We start from the raw sequence: 16,849 nt of genomic DNA, 5'->3' as shown, positions 1-16,849 counted from the left end.
GGGAGCAATAAACTAAATGTATACTCAGCAACATGGCTAGATCTTAAAAGTACAGTACTGAGTTGTGCAGTAAAAAATTAACCTTGCTAGACCAGCAGAGTGGCCAAACCTAACATTGCTTTCAAAGGCGGAAATGTTTGCGTAAAAATCAATGACAAATGGGGAGGAGAAATGGTAACAGAGGGCAAAGGAATAAATAAATAGGTAATGTAATGAAGGAAATCTAATATTAACACTGGTGCCTTACAAAAAGCTCAGAGTAAGAGACGATATTCTCTTAGCTCAATTGTAACAGATGCCTGGAAGGGTGAAGCCATATGTTTCCCAAGTCTACCACTGCTCCTGGGACTCAACAAGGTCGAATGGAAGTTTGTAAGTCTACTTGATAGAGCTGACACCACCCTGGGAGACACTGTCATACAATATGATGAACTGGACCAATTATTAATGACTGAGTGGGATTCTTATAATGTGCCAGTATCTACTGACTCTTACTTTTTTCAGGTTACATCTACTACCATACCGCAATATGGTATAACATTGCCACTGTTGATCCAACTACCTCATGTACATAAGCCTTATGATAATATTGATATTATCATCAAATGTATTAGGAAACTGAATTAAAGCCTCCTTAGCATGTAATGTTGATAGAAAATGGCATGAGGAATAAGTGGACTTACTAACTGTTAACCATCAGCTAATTTCTATACTAAAGAGCTCTCTACGAGTTTACCATAAGGTACAAACTGTGGTAGATCAAGGAGGGTAATGAGCAATCAAAATAGTGCAAAAATATAAAAAGTAAACCATGGCTTTATAGGATAGAATAGTTGTTGCTTTAAATCTACTCCTAGCCCAGACTGACTCCTCCAAATGTTAGGCATATTCATACTGATACTATTGCTCTGTCATATAAATGCTACACTAAGTGTAGATGCTTAGACAAATATGACCATTTTGCTGTAAGTCTTGGCCAAGGGCCAAAGGGTGGCCTTTGCAGTAAAGAACTAATCTTGCCCAAAGAAAGGTTTGGACCTTGCCTAACTCCTGAGAGTCAACCTCTAAGCACTCTGAATATCCTATCTGTTGGGAGTTTTTTTGTTTACCTTGGGCTATGCTGGACAGTCCACATACATGTGTGGATAACTGTATGGTTTATGGAGGAGATCTTGGGCCACACAATATCAGCTCAACCTCTGGGAGTGCTGGAAGCTAGAGTTAGCCACATGGGTATTCAGCCTGCTTATATGACTAACACCCCAATGAAAATGCTGGGCACAAAGGTTTGGGTAAGCTTCCCTGGTCAGTAATACTCTGTACATGTTGCCACCCATCGTTGCTGTGAGAAGTTAAGTGCTGTCTGCATGACTATTCTGAAAAGAGAAAATTGGATACTGATGCCTGGAACTCTCCTAGACTCTGCCCGATGTGCCTTTTCCCAATGGTAATTTTAACCTGAATCACATCATTGTAATAAACTGCACCATGAGTATAATAGCTTTGTGGAGTTCTCTAAGTCTTTCTAGTGAATTAGTGAACCTGTGAGTGGTCTTGGGGACCTCCCGAACTACATGAGTGAAAAGAGTAAAAAACAAATTTCAGCGAAAAGTTCTAAGACAAAAGTACAAAGTCATTAAGAATATATATATATATATCCAAGAACATATATTAAACGGCATGTGCTGAGGTGTGGGGAGGGGAAAAGTGGGGCAAAGTATAACTGAATATGCTGATCACTGGAAAATATTAACCACAATATAAATTTATGTTCTAGCAGGCATGTAATTCAACACCCTAGTTCTAAATAAGATGTTTGTCTTCTGTTTTATTCACTCATTCTTCAAATATATACCGAGTACATACACAACGTGTGCCAGTTGCCATGCTGGTATTGGAGGGAGAAAACAAAATAAAATATCACGTTTCAGTAATTTATCATAAAAAAAGATTAGTCTTTATATACTGCTATAATATTCTGAACAGCCTTATAAATATTATGGAAAAGTAATCTTTCATTTTGAAATTATTGCCTTCATTATTTACATGGAATATTTTGCCCCCCATTTCATAGATGAATGAATTCATGGTTTAAGTTTATTGAATTAAGAACTGAACAGCACGTATTTATGAACTGCATATGTATGTCTGCAATAGAGGTCCCCTTTTTTTAGATCTTACACCTCACTTTACAGAAGACTTTGCAAACATAAAATTCAATCTCAGTCCTTGGAGAGCACATGAGATAACAAAGGGTAAAAATGAAGACCTTCTTGCCATCACCATCCACAGGTTTAAAAACAGGCAAAACAAAAAGGTGAAATATTAACAAAACAATTAGGATTATATTCTTATGTATATTGTACAAATTAAAGAAATAGCATATTTACTAATGTTTTCAACTGTTCATCAACTAGAATTCTAGTACGTATGTATACTAATAATGCTCCAGCAATACATGATGCATACATAATCAGATAGGAGGTAGGAAAGAAACAAACCATCTACTCCCAGATAAGAAAAGTTTAGTGATCTAGAGCCATGTGTCAAATAAACTTTCTATGGAATGGTAAGATTCTTACTACACTTTCGTAGGCCACTTTATTACGCTGTTTGGCACTGTTATTGGGAGGACCAAGGAAAAAGAATGCTTGTGGTCAGAGCCATAAAGCTAACTCAAGAACCGTCAGTGAGGGCTTCCCTGGTGGCACAGTGGTTGGGAGTCTGCTTGCCAATGCAGGGGACACGGGTTCGAGCCCTGGTCCGGGAAGATCCCACATGCCGTGGAGCAACTAAGCCCACGTGCCACAACTACTGAGCCTGCGCTCTAGAGCCCACGAGCCACAACTATGGAAGCCCACGTGCCTACAGCCTGTGCTCTGCAACAAGAGAAGACACCAAAATGAGAAGCCCGCTCACCGCAACTAAAGAAAGCCCACGCGCAGCAACAAAGACCCAACGTAGCCAAAAATGAATAAATAAATAATAAAAAAAAAAGAACCTTCAGTGATAAGAATCCTTAGAGGTAAAGCTGATATAAGTGAAATGACGACAGTCAAAAAACACTATAGGGACTTCCCTGGTGGCACAGTGGTTAAGAATCTGTCTGCCAATGCAGGGGACATGGGTTCGATCCCTGGTCCGGGAAGATCCCACATGCCGCGGAGCAGTTAAGCCCATGTGCCACAACTACTCAGCCTGCGCTCTAGAGCCTGCGCTCCACAGCAACAGAAGCCACTGCAATGAGAAGCCCGTGCACTGCAACGAAGAGTAGCCCCCGCTCACCGCAACTAGAGAAAGTCGGTGCTCAACAACAAAGACCCAACGCAGCCAAAAATAAATAAATTTATATTAAAAAAACCTGTAATAGAAGATTAGCCTAGGCAACCACTGAAACACAGTGATCTCCATTTACAGAAAATAGTAATTAAAAATGAATTTTATGATTTACCAACTGTCATGGCCCAGATTTGCCCAAGGAGACATAACTACTAAATGTAATGTGGTACCCTGAACGGGATTCTGGAACACTGACATTTAAGCTGAGAAAATCTGAATAAATGTAGAATTTAGTTAATAATAATGTATAAATAATAATAATACATAATAATGTATGAATATTAGTTCATTAATTGTGACCAATATGTATACTAATGTAAGATGCTAATAGGGAAAACTATTTAATAGGGGAAACTGTGAGGGGAGGAGATATCAGGCAGAGGAGTATATAGAAACTATTTTCTGCTCATGTTTTCCATAAATCTGACACTTCTAAAATAAAAACTTCATTAAAAAAATTCCAAGGCACAACTGAAACATATACTTCACTTAAAAAAAAAATTCTAGTTACCCTGAGAGTTACCACCTGTCCTATATCCTGCTACACTGTAAATTCCTTCTGAGTTGAAGTCACGAGCACTTTGGATTATTAGTGTCTGGCACACAGTTATCCATAAACATTATGCAAACAGGTGACCAAATATTAAAGAAAAGTCTAAAAGCCTTAGAACATAACTATTTAACCTTTTTTCTGTTAGAAGATCTTGACATTTTGTAGGGTATTAATTATGAATATATGCTATCAAAATCTAAAGTGGTAAAACAAAATTACAACTTGAAAAAAAATTTCAAAAATTTTGATGTATAACATAGGAGACATTTGTAGGTTAGGTTATCAAATTCTCACATGAAAATATTATCTCTCCACATTCTAATACACATCTGTTAGATATAATGAAAAAAATAAATCATGAATGCATGCAAACTTAAGTTAAACATTACTAAAATAACCTTACCTGACAAATTTTTTCCCAGATCTCATCACAGCCAGCTTTTTCCTGAAAACTTAGTGCCAGATCATAGTTCTCAGCTTCTGACCAAACAATTAATGTATCCTGTTTAAAAATAAAGATTTCTGTATCAGCACACCAGAAAAGAAACAACTACAAAGTATAAATAAAAATCAAGAGGACAGGAAACAGCGCAGCAATGCCCTCAGGTAAGTGCAATTAATGTACACTCAAATGACATCATATAACTGTATTTTGTTATCCTTTGAAATTTTAGTAATATCTGGCAATGAAGTCATAGCTTTGGTACTGAAAGTGACAGTGAGCAATTTTCTGAAACAAAAAATATTAAAACATGTTAGCAGGCTCTAGCTCATGTTACCAAGATAATGTTTAATGGAAAGTCTAGCATTCTTGGCCAAAATATCATGTAGACATTCTAATCATCTACTTCCTATTGTTTCCAGAAAGTCAACTGTTCCATTCACTAACCACCTACCCGTTTATTTTTCCCTTCAAGCTGGTTACCAGTAGGCTAACTAAATAGCTGATAATTATCCTAAGGTTTGACCCTTTCTATTTTTGCCTTTTTAAAATCTGGAAAAGCCTTCAGGATATTAAGGAATGTGAAACAATGCTGACAGAAAATACTTGCTCTACCTGTATTACCAACAGCACCTAGTTCAGCAGCTTAGATAGTAAAAAATTAAAAACCTCAGTTTCAGATAAGTGTTTTTCTGGATGTCCTTAATTATATCCCTCCCAAAAGGTTATGCCTTTAGGGAAAAGTTGTCAACTCCCTTATTAAAAACTAAGGTTTGGTTTTAAATTAAAACACTCAAGTTTAAACACGAAAATCACTATGCAACACCTAAATGAAATGGACTTTTAAAGGATACATAATAATGAAAGGCTAATATGGCCAAAACTTTGATTTAAAAAAAAAAATTTACATTTAAGTTTATTCCCTAATTATCAAAAATATAATCTATGAAAGCACCTTATATTTATTAATTGTTCAGCTGACAGTACTTATAAATATTATGCTGATATTAAAAAATATATAAAATTAAAAGTTAGCCCCAGGGACTTCCCTGGTGGTGCAGTGGTTAAGAATCCGCCTGCCAAAGTAGGGGACACGGGTTCAATCCCTGGTCCGGGAAGATCCCACATGCCGCGGAGCAACTAAGCCCGTGTGCCACAACTACTGAGCCCATGCGCCACAACTACTGAAGCCCGAGCGCCTAGAGTCCATACTGAAACAAGAGAAGCCACCGCAATGAGAAGCCCTCGCACTGCAATGAAGAGTAGCCCCCGCTCGCCGCAACTAGGGAAAGCCCGCACACAGCAATGAAGACCCAACGCAGCCAAAAAAAAAGAAAAAAGTTAGCCCCAGATTAATAAAGACAAAGTTTTAAAAATGAAAACATTTCAATACTTTGGTAGCTCATCCCTTAATTAATCTAGGCCTCAGATGAATACTTATCTGTTGTGTGATCAGGTAAGAAGAACACTGAAAATCTGTGTTCTAGCTTCTGGCTGACCATGCTTCTTGGAAGGGATATTTGCCATCAGCTATTCTAAAATTGTATCAGGTTGTTTAAAAACCTTTAGTGGCTTCCACCATGTAGAGAAGAGGTTGTGAAATCTTTTTAAAAAACCAGTAGAATGCTTTTTATAAACAAAATTTTAGTAAGAATCCATTAAAAAAAAAAGATAAAAACAAGGCTATTCTAGTTAAAGCACTAGGGCACCCACACAAGCTCCATGTTCTTTCCTCAGTTCCTCAGTTGTTTTTTTAGAGCACTCCTCAAAACAGCTACATGAACAGTGCTCTCCAAACTTTTAAAAACCGTGTGCCTCAAATTACTTACATATTATATACAGAAGTATAATATTACTATAGCCATATTTTATAAAACATACAGTAAAATAGAAATTAAAAGGCTTATATAAAGATTAAATAAGCAATATTTAAAAATGTTTAAACTGCAATGGCTCCATAGCATTATTATTTAGAATTTTAAGACCCAATATTGTTAGGGCACAGTATATCCATAAGTGATAGGAGATACAAATCCGTATTTAGTGACATCCTTTTAATAATTCTGAATTTTGGGGGAGGGGAAACTTTTTGTAATATCTATTTTATCATTATTTCGGCTTTGTCACTTGCCCGACAGATTACACTAGGAGTGTAAATGTCAGTTGGACCATTATCTTGTTCACTTGCACTTACAGTACTGTTTTCAACCCATTTTAAGGCACATGCTCCTTTTGTTAGGGTTACAGGTTAGTTTAAATTGGAAAATATCTGTAAACAGTTATCTGCACATACAGGCTATAACTCACAATAGGCGGAGAACACTTTTCATGGAAACGTTACTCTTCTCTCAGAATACTACTCTTACTTTTGACTCTTGACCGCATGACTTTATTATATATTCGCAAAATTCAACTTCTCCTTTTGATACAATAAACAGGTTTCTTCTCCAATGATTCATACTGTGCATTCTATTTTGGAGATCACTATTACAACAGAATGAATGAAATTCAAAACCATTTATCCAGGCATACAAGGCCCTTTGCATTTTGGTTCCAATCTACCTTCTGAGAGAAAAGTCGAGGTAAGCAACGAAGTCTGAATTAAGATAACTGAGTCCCCTTCTTCCTATCATTTTCTTTTGTTCTTTCCTTCCCATTCTTAACAGTAAACTCTTACTCATAAGCCAGTCAAAATCCCAGAAACTAAATAGAATTTATATTCAGAATCCTTTTTCAATGCAAAGAGGACTGACCTTGGCAGATGGTTAAAAACATACATTCCCATGCTTCTCCCCTGGGTACAGGTCTGGAGTAAAGCCCAAGAATCCTTATTTTTTTTTTTTTTTTGCAGTACGCGGGCCTCTCCCGTTGCGGAGCACAGGCTCTGGACACGCAGGCTCAGAGGCCATGGCTCACGGGCCCAGCCGCTCTGCGGCATGTGGGATCTTCCCGGACCGGGGCACGAACCCGTGTCCCCTGCATCAGCAGGCAGACTCTCAACCACTGTGCCACCAGGGAAGCCCCAAGAATCCTTATTTTTAACAAGGGTCTCGGGTAATTCTTTGGGTAAGTCAAAATTGAGAACATGACCGAACTGTATCTCTAGTTGGTAAACAGAGGATAGGGAAGTGCCATCAAGAGTAGGCACCTTCCATCTCTATGCACCTATCCCAAATGGGTGACAAAATGCATCTTTCCTTTTCCTCCTCCTCCACATCTTACTGTCTCAGAAAAAAGTACCCATAAGAACAACTCCTTAGAACTGCTTATTCCAAGGGTCAAAGTTCCTAGGGGAGAGAATATAGAGATGGCACAAGAATACTGAAACCAGAATGAAGTGTCAAGTGGCACAGTTTCCTATATATCCAAAAAGCCTAGATTGAGTCAAGCCCAATTTTTCATAGTAAAGTCTGTTTCAACCACTGTACTCTGTGACATATTTTTTCTAATCTGTGCGTGGCACACATATCTTTGAGACGTTATTAATGCCTCTGTTTAAACCAAGGAAAGCTTAGAGTTTTCTTCTACTAACTAAAACACTTAATCACCACTATGTCCCTATGGAAGTCAGATTTAAAAATGAGCTTGCAGGGAGAATTATAATTGGTCTCGTCCTTAAAAAAAAACAAACAAAAAGGTGATTATGTCCAAGTCCAGGATGGGAGTAAGACATGAGCTAGAGAAGCTTGACAATTTAGCCTTTACTGTATCAGGTTTTCACAGTGTAGTTTTATTATGCGAAATGGTTATTTTCAATCTTATATATTAAAAACGTACTCTGGAGCCAATTACTGTTTAAATCAGAGGTTCTTAATCCAGAGTCTACAGACACCTTAAAATTTTATCTAAAACCTGCTGCATAATATCTATTTTGGGGAAAGAGTCTCCAGTTTTTATATATTCACAAAGGAATCTGTGACACATTTTTAAAGGGCCTAACAAACCAATGGATTATCTGTTTCAGTTTTCCTCCTTGATACTGATCTACTTCATTAACATGAATAGTATCTAGTCATGAAATATCTGAGATCCTACTGCTTGCCAGACTAACCCTATCTTTGCCCCCAATGACTTTGACAAAATTAATAAAAAGCTCAAGTTTTTCAAAGGAATAATATTTTTTTAAAAAAAGGAAGATGGAAATATTAGATTCAATTTACAAGTTCAAAATCAATTTAAAGTCTGAAAATAAGTGAGATTAACCAGACAACGCAGCATGTAACTCTCTAGTAGTTCCTAATAGTAGCTGACTTAAACTCCTTCTGAGATAGATTTTTAAATAATAGTGTGGCATAACATATAATCCAAGACAGACATGATGACACTACTTACAAACAATGGTAGTATCTTATCTTCTCAAAATCTGTGATATATTTGGGTACAATGGGCATAACCATGAACTAGAATGAGGACCTGGGAGCACCACCCACAGTTTTACTGTCCACTATTTTGGTGACTTTCAGCAAAGTATTTAACTTCTTTGATTTTCTTTCCTTATTGGAAAAGAGGAAAATGCTGTCTACATAAAGATTATTGTAAGATTACTATGAATACAGTTATCTTATTGCACTCGTGTGTCAGGTACTATGGTAAAGCCCTTTTCATACATTAATTTACAACTATTATGTGAGTTAGGTAGCATCTCCATTTAAAAAATGAGATTCAGAGAAAATTTGCTCAAAATCATATAGCTAGAAATAACAGAATTAAAAAACTTAAGAGTATCCATCCAACTCTAAACCCATGTTCCTGTTACTATGCCCCATAAGAAATGTAAACAAATTCTAAAAGATGGCGAAGGTCTTAACAACTTGCTTCCCAAGCGCCTCCCCTGTAGCACTGTAAGAAACAGAAAGGATCCTAACGAAGAAAGCCCCCTCTCCATCTGATTCCCAAAGATTCCTCCATTCCAGACCACCACCCAGAACACATCTCTACCAATCACTCTGCTCCATCTTTCCAACCTAATCATTCACGTCCTCTACTTGTGCACCTGATCTATAGTTCAAGGTCAGAGTGGACCCTACTCATTACAAATTCATGCTGTCATTTGAATGCAGCATTCACAATTGTATAACCCTCTTTCCCTCTCACATACTCATCAGTCCATTCCTCACAGTGGCTCTCAGGCTAAACCCCAACATCCTTAATTTTATTGGATTATTTTGCCAATTAAGAGGTACAATAAGATCAGATCATTTGCATTTCCACCTTCATCTCAGTGGACATTCTTTTAACCAAAACCTAGAATACTCTCAGTCTTTCTCTTGGCAGGATATGAAACAGCATTTCTGCCTGATTGGCCCTTCTTTCCTTACCACAATTATATTCTCCTTTGGTTTGAAGACAACACATTTTCCAGATGCTCTATTCTTTCCAACTGCTTATTCTTTCTTTACTGGATCTTCCTTCTTCCTGATTACCAAACACCTAAACCTGCAGCATGCCCTGTCAATTCTATCTTCCATATATATCTCAAATCTACCCACCTCTCCTCTTTGTATCTACTGCCATCACCCTAACTTGATTCAACATTATCTCTAGCTTGGACTGTGCTACACTCTCTCAACCAGTCTCCTAGTTATTGCCTCTCTTCAGTTCTACAGATTGATATTACTATTTTGGATAATGTCACTTCTTTGCTGAAAACTCTTCAAAAGCTTTCAATTGCACTTTAAAAAACCAAACTACCGTTAGTGACCAAACCATAAGCAGAACTCAACCAAGTATTATTCGATGAATGAATAAATGTGGACAATTCACAAGACTCAGTCTTAAGCTCTGTTCTTTTCTCAATTTGTATCTACTCTCTCAAAGGAGATCCTCTTTTGCAGCTAAAAATAGTGTTTAATGATTCTCAAATCAGAATCTCCTGCATCAAACTCTCACTCTATCTCTAGTCCCAGGTGTTCAATTTTAAGACCTTTCTATTTATTTTACTCCAAAGCCTAAATGAAAAAAAGGCACAAAACAATATATTGTTTGCTACCACTTATGCCAATAAAAAAGAGAATTTTATATATATATATATATATATATATAATTGCATGCATATTTGTTTACATATGCATAAAACTGCTAGCAAGATATACAAGAAACTGGTAACACTGGTGGCCTCTAGCAAGGGAAACTGTATGGACAGGGTCCAGGGTGCGAGAGACTTCATAAGCACCTTCTGATTTTTAACAATGTGAATGTATTACCTATTCAAAATAAAGAACCTTTTGTTTTTTAAATAAACAAGTCTCTAACCCAACGATAAATGTAATGCTGCTTTCTCCTCAACTTCCCAGTTTCTGGAGAGAACCATCATTTTTGTGGCCCCAAGGCTCAAAAACACTACTAGTGACCTTTGATTTCTTGTTTTTCATATTTAATCATTCACCAAATCTTCCAGCACTTTCCTGAAAAGGTACTGGAGTTCTTTTCCTTCTTTCCAATTCCATTTTCTACACTGGAACAGACTTTCATTTTCTTGATCTGAATTATTGCAAAGGTCTTGCTACCTAAAGTTCTTCTGTTTCGCTCCCTACCTCCAATTCATTATTCATGACATTGCCACACCGGCTTCCTAAACACAGTATCACTTTCATGTTAGGCTCCTACTCAAGAACCTATAATGGCTCCCTTTTGTTTAGCAAACCAAGCTCTCAAATAAGAAACCTCTTAGGCGTAATAATAGAAACCAAATAGGCTTAATAATGCCTTTTGTGTCAGGTGTACTATTTCTTGCCCTATCATAGTTCCTTCAGCAGGCACCACCAAGAAGAGTGAAGTTTTTCTCAATGACTGGCTCAAATCACTCTCTCCTTTCTCTAATTTTCTACTGCCCAAGTCTGTGGAATAAAATTACTTTTCACAGTATTTTGTGTTGGTGCATACCTACTATATAATCTCAATTAAGAAACTTAACCTTTCTGTGCCTTAAGTTGCCTTATCTGTGAAATGCTTTCATGGACTCTTGATGAGGACTGAGTTAAAGCACTTTATCAGCTATCTTATTACTATTCTGTAACTGTTTCACTTGTTATGTATTATCTCCCAATAAAACCCAGGATGAGGACTTCCTTATACATCTCTCCCAAACCCAATTAACACAAAATTGTGCTTAATATAAAAGGTACACACCCTACGAGTCTGCTTTTGATTTAGTCAAGTGGGACTTATTCTCTTGATAAAGTAGAATTTTGACACATGTATCAGGCACTTTATTCTGTGTTACACTGTATAATCATTCTCTTTTCTTTCTAACAGTGTTTCTTTAAATACTTCACAAGTTTATTGGCTCCTTTAGGTTAAGTATATCTTCTTCCCATCAACTACCAATACTTCGATATTACCCACAGTAAGCAAAGGAAGTGATGTGAATCAATGATTTCCTATTGATATTGAGTCATTTGACATTAACTCAACTCATTCTAACTTATTTTGAACCCACAATTCAGTACTTAGCTCATTTTACAACTGTAATGTTAAAAGAAGAATGTTAAATATTCCTCTGTATTTATTCAATGAATTTTTAAAAATTAATTTTTATTGCCATAGTTGCTTTACAATGTTGTGTTAGTTTCTACTGCACAGCAAAGTGAATCAGCTATACGTATACATACATCTCCTCTTTTTTGGATTTCCTTCCCATTTACGTTGCCACAGAGGACCGAGTAGAGTTCCCTGTGCTATAGAGTAGGTTCTCATTATATTCAATGTATTTTAATGTAGCAAAATTTCCTATAAACTATGAATGTCTCATTAACTCACTCAGGGCTTTTTTTTTAAATTAAAAACCCACTAATGATCAATGTATTTCATATAAATTTTAGAAATAAGTACTTTTCTAGACTAATTTATTGAATACTTAAATGATGACACTTAAAAAAGGTAATTCTAATGAACATAGAAAAATATGAGGTGTTTGGAAATCCCAATTTGTGTAATCTGGTAAAAAGGCAAACTGAAAAAGATTTTGGTGAAACAAACACATCTATTACAAAGAAAATAAGTCTAACATAACTCCTATATAGCTCTTTGATTTCTATTAGAAAAGTGCAGTCTATTTAAACAATAAAGAAAACAACTGAACTCCATTTACACACGTTTTTCATTCTTATAAACAAAGCTTTTCCAGAGTATTCTCATTGCCAAAGAGTTCTCTTAAGCTTTAATGTTATTCAGTAAAAGTACCTCAATTAAGGAAAAAGATATTTTTAAAAAGCCCTAATAGTATATTATTTAAAAGAAATTAATTACAAAAAACATTTCCCCAATGGCATAAAAATTTTTTAAAATATTTTTCTCCCGCAATACTTAAATTTTCTAGCAGAGTAACATGACACACAAAGTTATGTCCCAAAGTTCCTAAAAATATTCACAGAACCACTGTGTAATTCTGGACTAACGATGGGGGTTTATACACAAACCTCCGCTATAATGTGATCTTTCTAGTTAAAAGAACAGCTAAAGGATCTTGTATACAATTTGAGAAGAATCCATAACATAACTAATTTTTAAGGAGTCACACTTAAGAAGACAGTTCCTGAGAATTATATTCATGCAGGTAGAAAAAAATGGTTACAAAATATTGGTACTCCTTTCCCCCAAAGCAAGCAAACAAAAAAACAAACCAAAAGTGGCTATGTGGTAAAAGTCAGTACAAAGACAGAGAGTAACCATCTGCCTGGCTGACTTAGAAATTAAATTTAGTTAAATTTACCTTAAAACATCTAAGGTATAGGAAACAACTTCAGGTGTTCAATACAGAACAAATGTTTGATTCTCCATCAAAAAAGACATAATATTCTCTTAGCAAAGGAAAAAACTATTAACTGAATATGGAAAATTTTAAAAATATTTCAAAGTACTAAGAATGCACTGTATACACAAAACTGTTTAAAAGTAAGACTTTTACTAATAATGCACTGTGCAATAGATGTAATTTCATTCCTCCAAGTGTGAAGTATTTGTTTCTCAGCATCTAAATTTTCATTGACCTTGAAGAAAGTAGGCACTGATGATGCAAGTATAATTAATTTATCTTTTCCTTCAAATTATTTATCTTTTCCTTCTAAAACTTCTGCCATATTCACTTTACACACTCCACACAAAAAAAACTGGAAAATAATTTATCTTTTCCTCCAAAAATCTCTGCCATGTTCACTTTACACACAGAACACACACACAAAAAAACCCTAGAAATAATCCAAATGTCTAACAATAGGTGTATATCATACATCATACAGTGTTTTAAAAAATGCCCAACTAAATCTACATTAACATGAACAAATCTTCGAAGTAACTTTGAGTGAAAAATGAAAGTTGCAGAGTACATGTAACAATAGGAGATCAATTGTGTAAAGTTTAAAAACGCACAAAAGACTACATATTATTTATGGATACATACATATGCAGAAAAGGTATAAAGCATGTACAGAAATAATACACATTAACTTCAGAATAGTGGTTACCTACAGGGAGGGTGGAGAATGGATAGAATGAGATGGGTACAAAGGGAGTTTTAATTCTATCCACAATGTTCAACACTACAAAAAGATTTGAAACAAATATGGTATAATGTTAACACTGTTAAATTTGGTGGTGTTACACAGACACTCATTATATTATTCACTGTACTTCTCAATTTTGGAATCTTTCGTAATAAAAATGAAAACATTCACAGGATAAAGGAAAAGTTGAATCACTGCAGCCATTTCCAGACTAGATAATTAGCACACTAAAACACAACACAGGTTTTCTTTTCCCAAATAAGACAATAAGTATCAACAGAAAACATTGCATAATAGTCAGTGTACACTTTCATGAAATATCCATTGGTTGTTATATTAAAAATATACAACAATTAAAGAACAGGATTAAGTGCTTCTACTTCAAAAGCTTTATCTTTGCATGAGTCAAAGGATCCACTTTCACACCACAAACAGGCTTTCCTTGCTTTAAAGAGTACCCCTTTGAATTTTCTTTTATGCCATTTCCTTTATATGTGACTGAGAATAAAAGGCTTAGTGTACAGGGTATAGAAGGTACCTGGCTAACTGCAGTTAAATAAGACTAATGAATACGTCGTATTCCAATATAAACTAACAGTGGCTCAATTCAAAGATAATAAATTACTTCCAGAACAAAAGCTTTCACTTTTCAGTTTGAAACTTTTAACCTGCAAGGGAAATACATATAGCCTGTAATTCTGTTTACCATCCATGTTTTTTTTTTTTTTTTTGGTCAGAAAAGCTTTCCCATCTTTGTCAGATTAATACTTCCTTGATCACAGATGAAGTCTTTCAAATTAAAGATAAACAACTACTTGCCTGTTGTTTCTGATATGCAGTGTTTGGATTTATCTTTGATTCCAAGAGTAGTGATCCTGCAAGTTAAAAAAATAATATTTATAAGTTTCAATTTATAAAACACTGAATAAAACATCAGAATACACATTAAAAAAACAACTTTTTTCTTCCCCCAGCAGGACATCTGAAGTAATCAAATGTATTCCAATTTACATTCTTCTCTCAAGATCTGGGCTTCATATTTAATGTAGAACATATCATCCTATCCCCATATACCCTTAAAGGAAAAATTTCATCTAAGAACAACATTCAGACCAAGAATATGCGGAGACTAGATTACTTATTATAGTTTTATTGAAATGAAAAATTTAAGGTCTAAATGACCACCTGAAGCCAAATTTTTTTTAACAAGGTTATTTTATTGCATTTCCAGTTTAACAAATAAAACAAATTACAAAGGACGACAACAGGGATTTAAGTACTTAGTACACAAATACAGAATTGCATTTATCCTTTTCTCCTTAAGAACAAAAAGCAGGACACCTCATGTAAAGATAAATGTCCATGATTACTTTAAAGAAAAAGTGCAAGAGTAAAAGATATGTCAAAAATAAACCGAAGACTGCTATTTTTCTTTAATCTGCACAAATCAGTTGCTCAAATCCAGCGATCAGATACAGTGAGGAAGGTGTTTTACTTAAGGCTGTACATTTTATAATTTTAAAATATTTCACTTAAGACTCGTACAATAAATCAACGAATACAAGTTTACAATCTGCTCTGGTGTCCTAACTTGTTTTGGTTGTAAAGTATCCACTTGTTCACAGCACCTTCTACAAAGATAGCCTGGAGGGATCCCAGACTGAAGGTGTATGTGCTTGTGCGTGCGTGTATCGTGGCAACAGTCTGCAATAACCCCAGGAAATAACCCCTGCATTTTGGTTTTCCCCAGCACCTGTCGACTGTGGCAACTGGGGCTAGTTAGCAAAATCAGTTAAAAAAAAAAAAAAGTTAAGTTTCATTAAACCTTTTGTACCAGGCACATAATGGGATAAGAAAATAAAGGGGGACGGGAAGGGTCAGTTCCCTAGAACAAGATCACTACTACCTTGTTTCTCATGACTTCCTCTCTTCTCTCTCACACTCTTCCCCCCACCTCTTTAAGAGGCGAGACTGGAGAGGAAGGGGTCAAAGGTTTAATAAGGAGAGGAGGCGGGGGAACAGAGAATCGGCGTCCGACTGAGGATAAATCCCGACAAAGTAGTTTGTCTTCACCGTACTGAAGTGCAGACAGAAAACCAATGCGCTGTCCCAAGCGGTGGCAGTAACAGTACTCGGCCCAGGGCCTAAACCCCAAGGCTGTGCCCAAAACGGAGGCATGGTCCCCTACCCTACGGTTCCAATAACCTTACCGTCGGACTCTGCCCGAACCAGCAGCGACATTCCCTTGAGCTCCTCCACATAGGTGGAGGAGACGTGCCCGGTGCCTCGGTCGTCCCATTGCCGGTCTTCGTTCAGGGTATAAACCTTCACTCGCCGCCGCGTATCCGACATGGTGGCTGCTGTCCCCACAGCTCCAAGCCGCCGCCTCCCTGCTCACCTCGTCCGCGCCCCTCACTCTAGAGAGACGGTAGCGGCGGTGGCTGCAGCGGCGGCGGCGGCTCCGGAGAGGCCCGAGTTCACCATGGCTCCCAAGGTTCAGCCGCGGGAAGGGGCAACAAGAACCACTGAGACCTTTCCGCCCGGAGTCCCGGTTACCTCTCACTTCACCCCCGCACACACCCACCCTCCCCACCCTTTGACCCCCAGAGCTCGCTCGCTCTCTCGCCGCCGCCGCCGCGGTAACTACTACAGATCCGCCATCTTGTAACCCGATTCTCTCTGCCTTTCTCTTCCTCCTCCAGCAAGCTCGCACGGGCTGTCCTAGCAGGGGCTACGGCGGCCGACGAGCCCAACAAGAGGCACCTCCGTTTCTGTATGCACGGTGTTCTCGCGAGGCGGGGTACTGGACTGAGGTGGGTGGGTCTAAGTGCGACTTCCTCCTATCTCGGCCCCGCCTACTCCCGTGGGATCTCGGTTGAGTGGGCGGTCCCTGCGAGCTCCTTGTCTCCACTGGTTCCGCGAGAGTCCTCTCTGGGCAGGCGGCGGGCGCGGAGTCATGGATTCGGCTTCGTGCGGATTGCTGGCTTCACCCGGCGTGTGACGAGCCGTGGGATC

General features: G+C 37.3%; 1 protein-coding gene across 3 annotated transcripts in view; it reads right to left on the bottom strand.

The window, feature by feature from the left end:
* The window catches only part of PPP4R3B (protein phosphatase 4 regulatory subunit 3B), a 63,527-nt gene extending 46,935 nt beyond the window's left edge, over nucleotides 1-16,592 (bottom strand). For 2 of the 3 annotated variants that reach the window (XM_004317646.4, XM_004317647.4), the window contains exons 1-3: nucleotides 16,045-16,590; nucleotides 14,654-14,709; nucleotides 4,296-4,394 (exon numbers count right to left, since the gene is read on the bottom strand). In XM_004317646.4, coding sequence (XP_004317694.1) covers nucleotides 4,296-4,394; nucleotides 14,654-14,709; nucleotides 16,045-16,186 — 297 coding nt within the window. In that variant the 5' untranslated portion in view covers nucleotides 16,187-16,590. Of the gene's footprint in view, nucleotides 1-4,295; nucleotides 4,395-14,653; nucleotides 14,710-16,044 lie in introns of all 3 variants that reach the window. The other variant, XM_033838534.2, reaches the window with a different exon arrangement.
* Nucleotides 16,593-16,849: the final 257 nt, after the last annotated feature.

Source organism: Tursiops truncatus, chromosome 14 (assembly GCF_011762595.2).
Source record: "Tursiops truncatus isolate mTurTru1 chromosome 14, mTurTru1.mat.Y, whole genome shotgun sequence".
NCBI classification, from domain to species: Eukaryota; Metazoa; Chordata; class Mammalia; order Artiodactyla; family Delphinidae; genus Tursiops; species Tursiops truncatus.
Note: the sequence above shows the minus strand (reverse complement) of the source record. Positions and strands in the feature narration are given on the sequence as shown.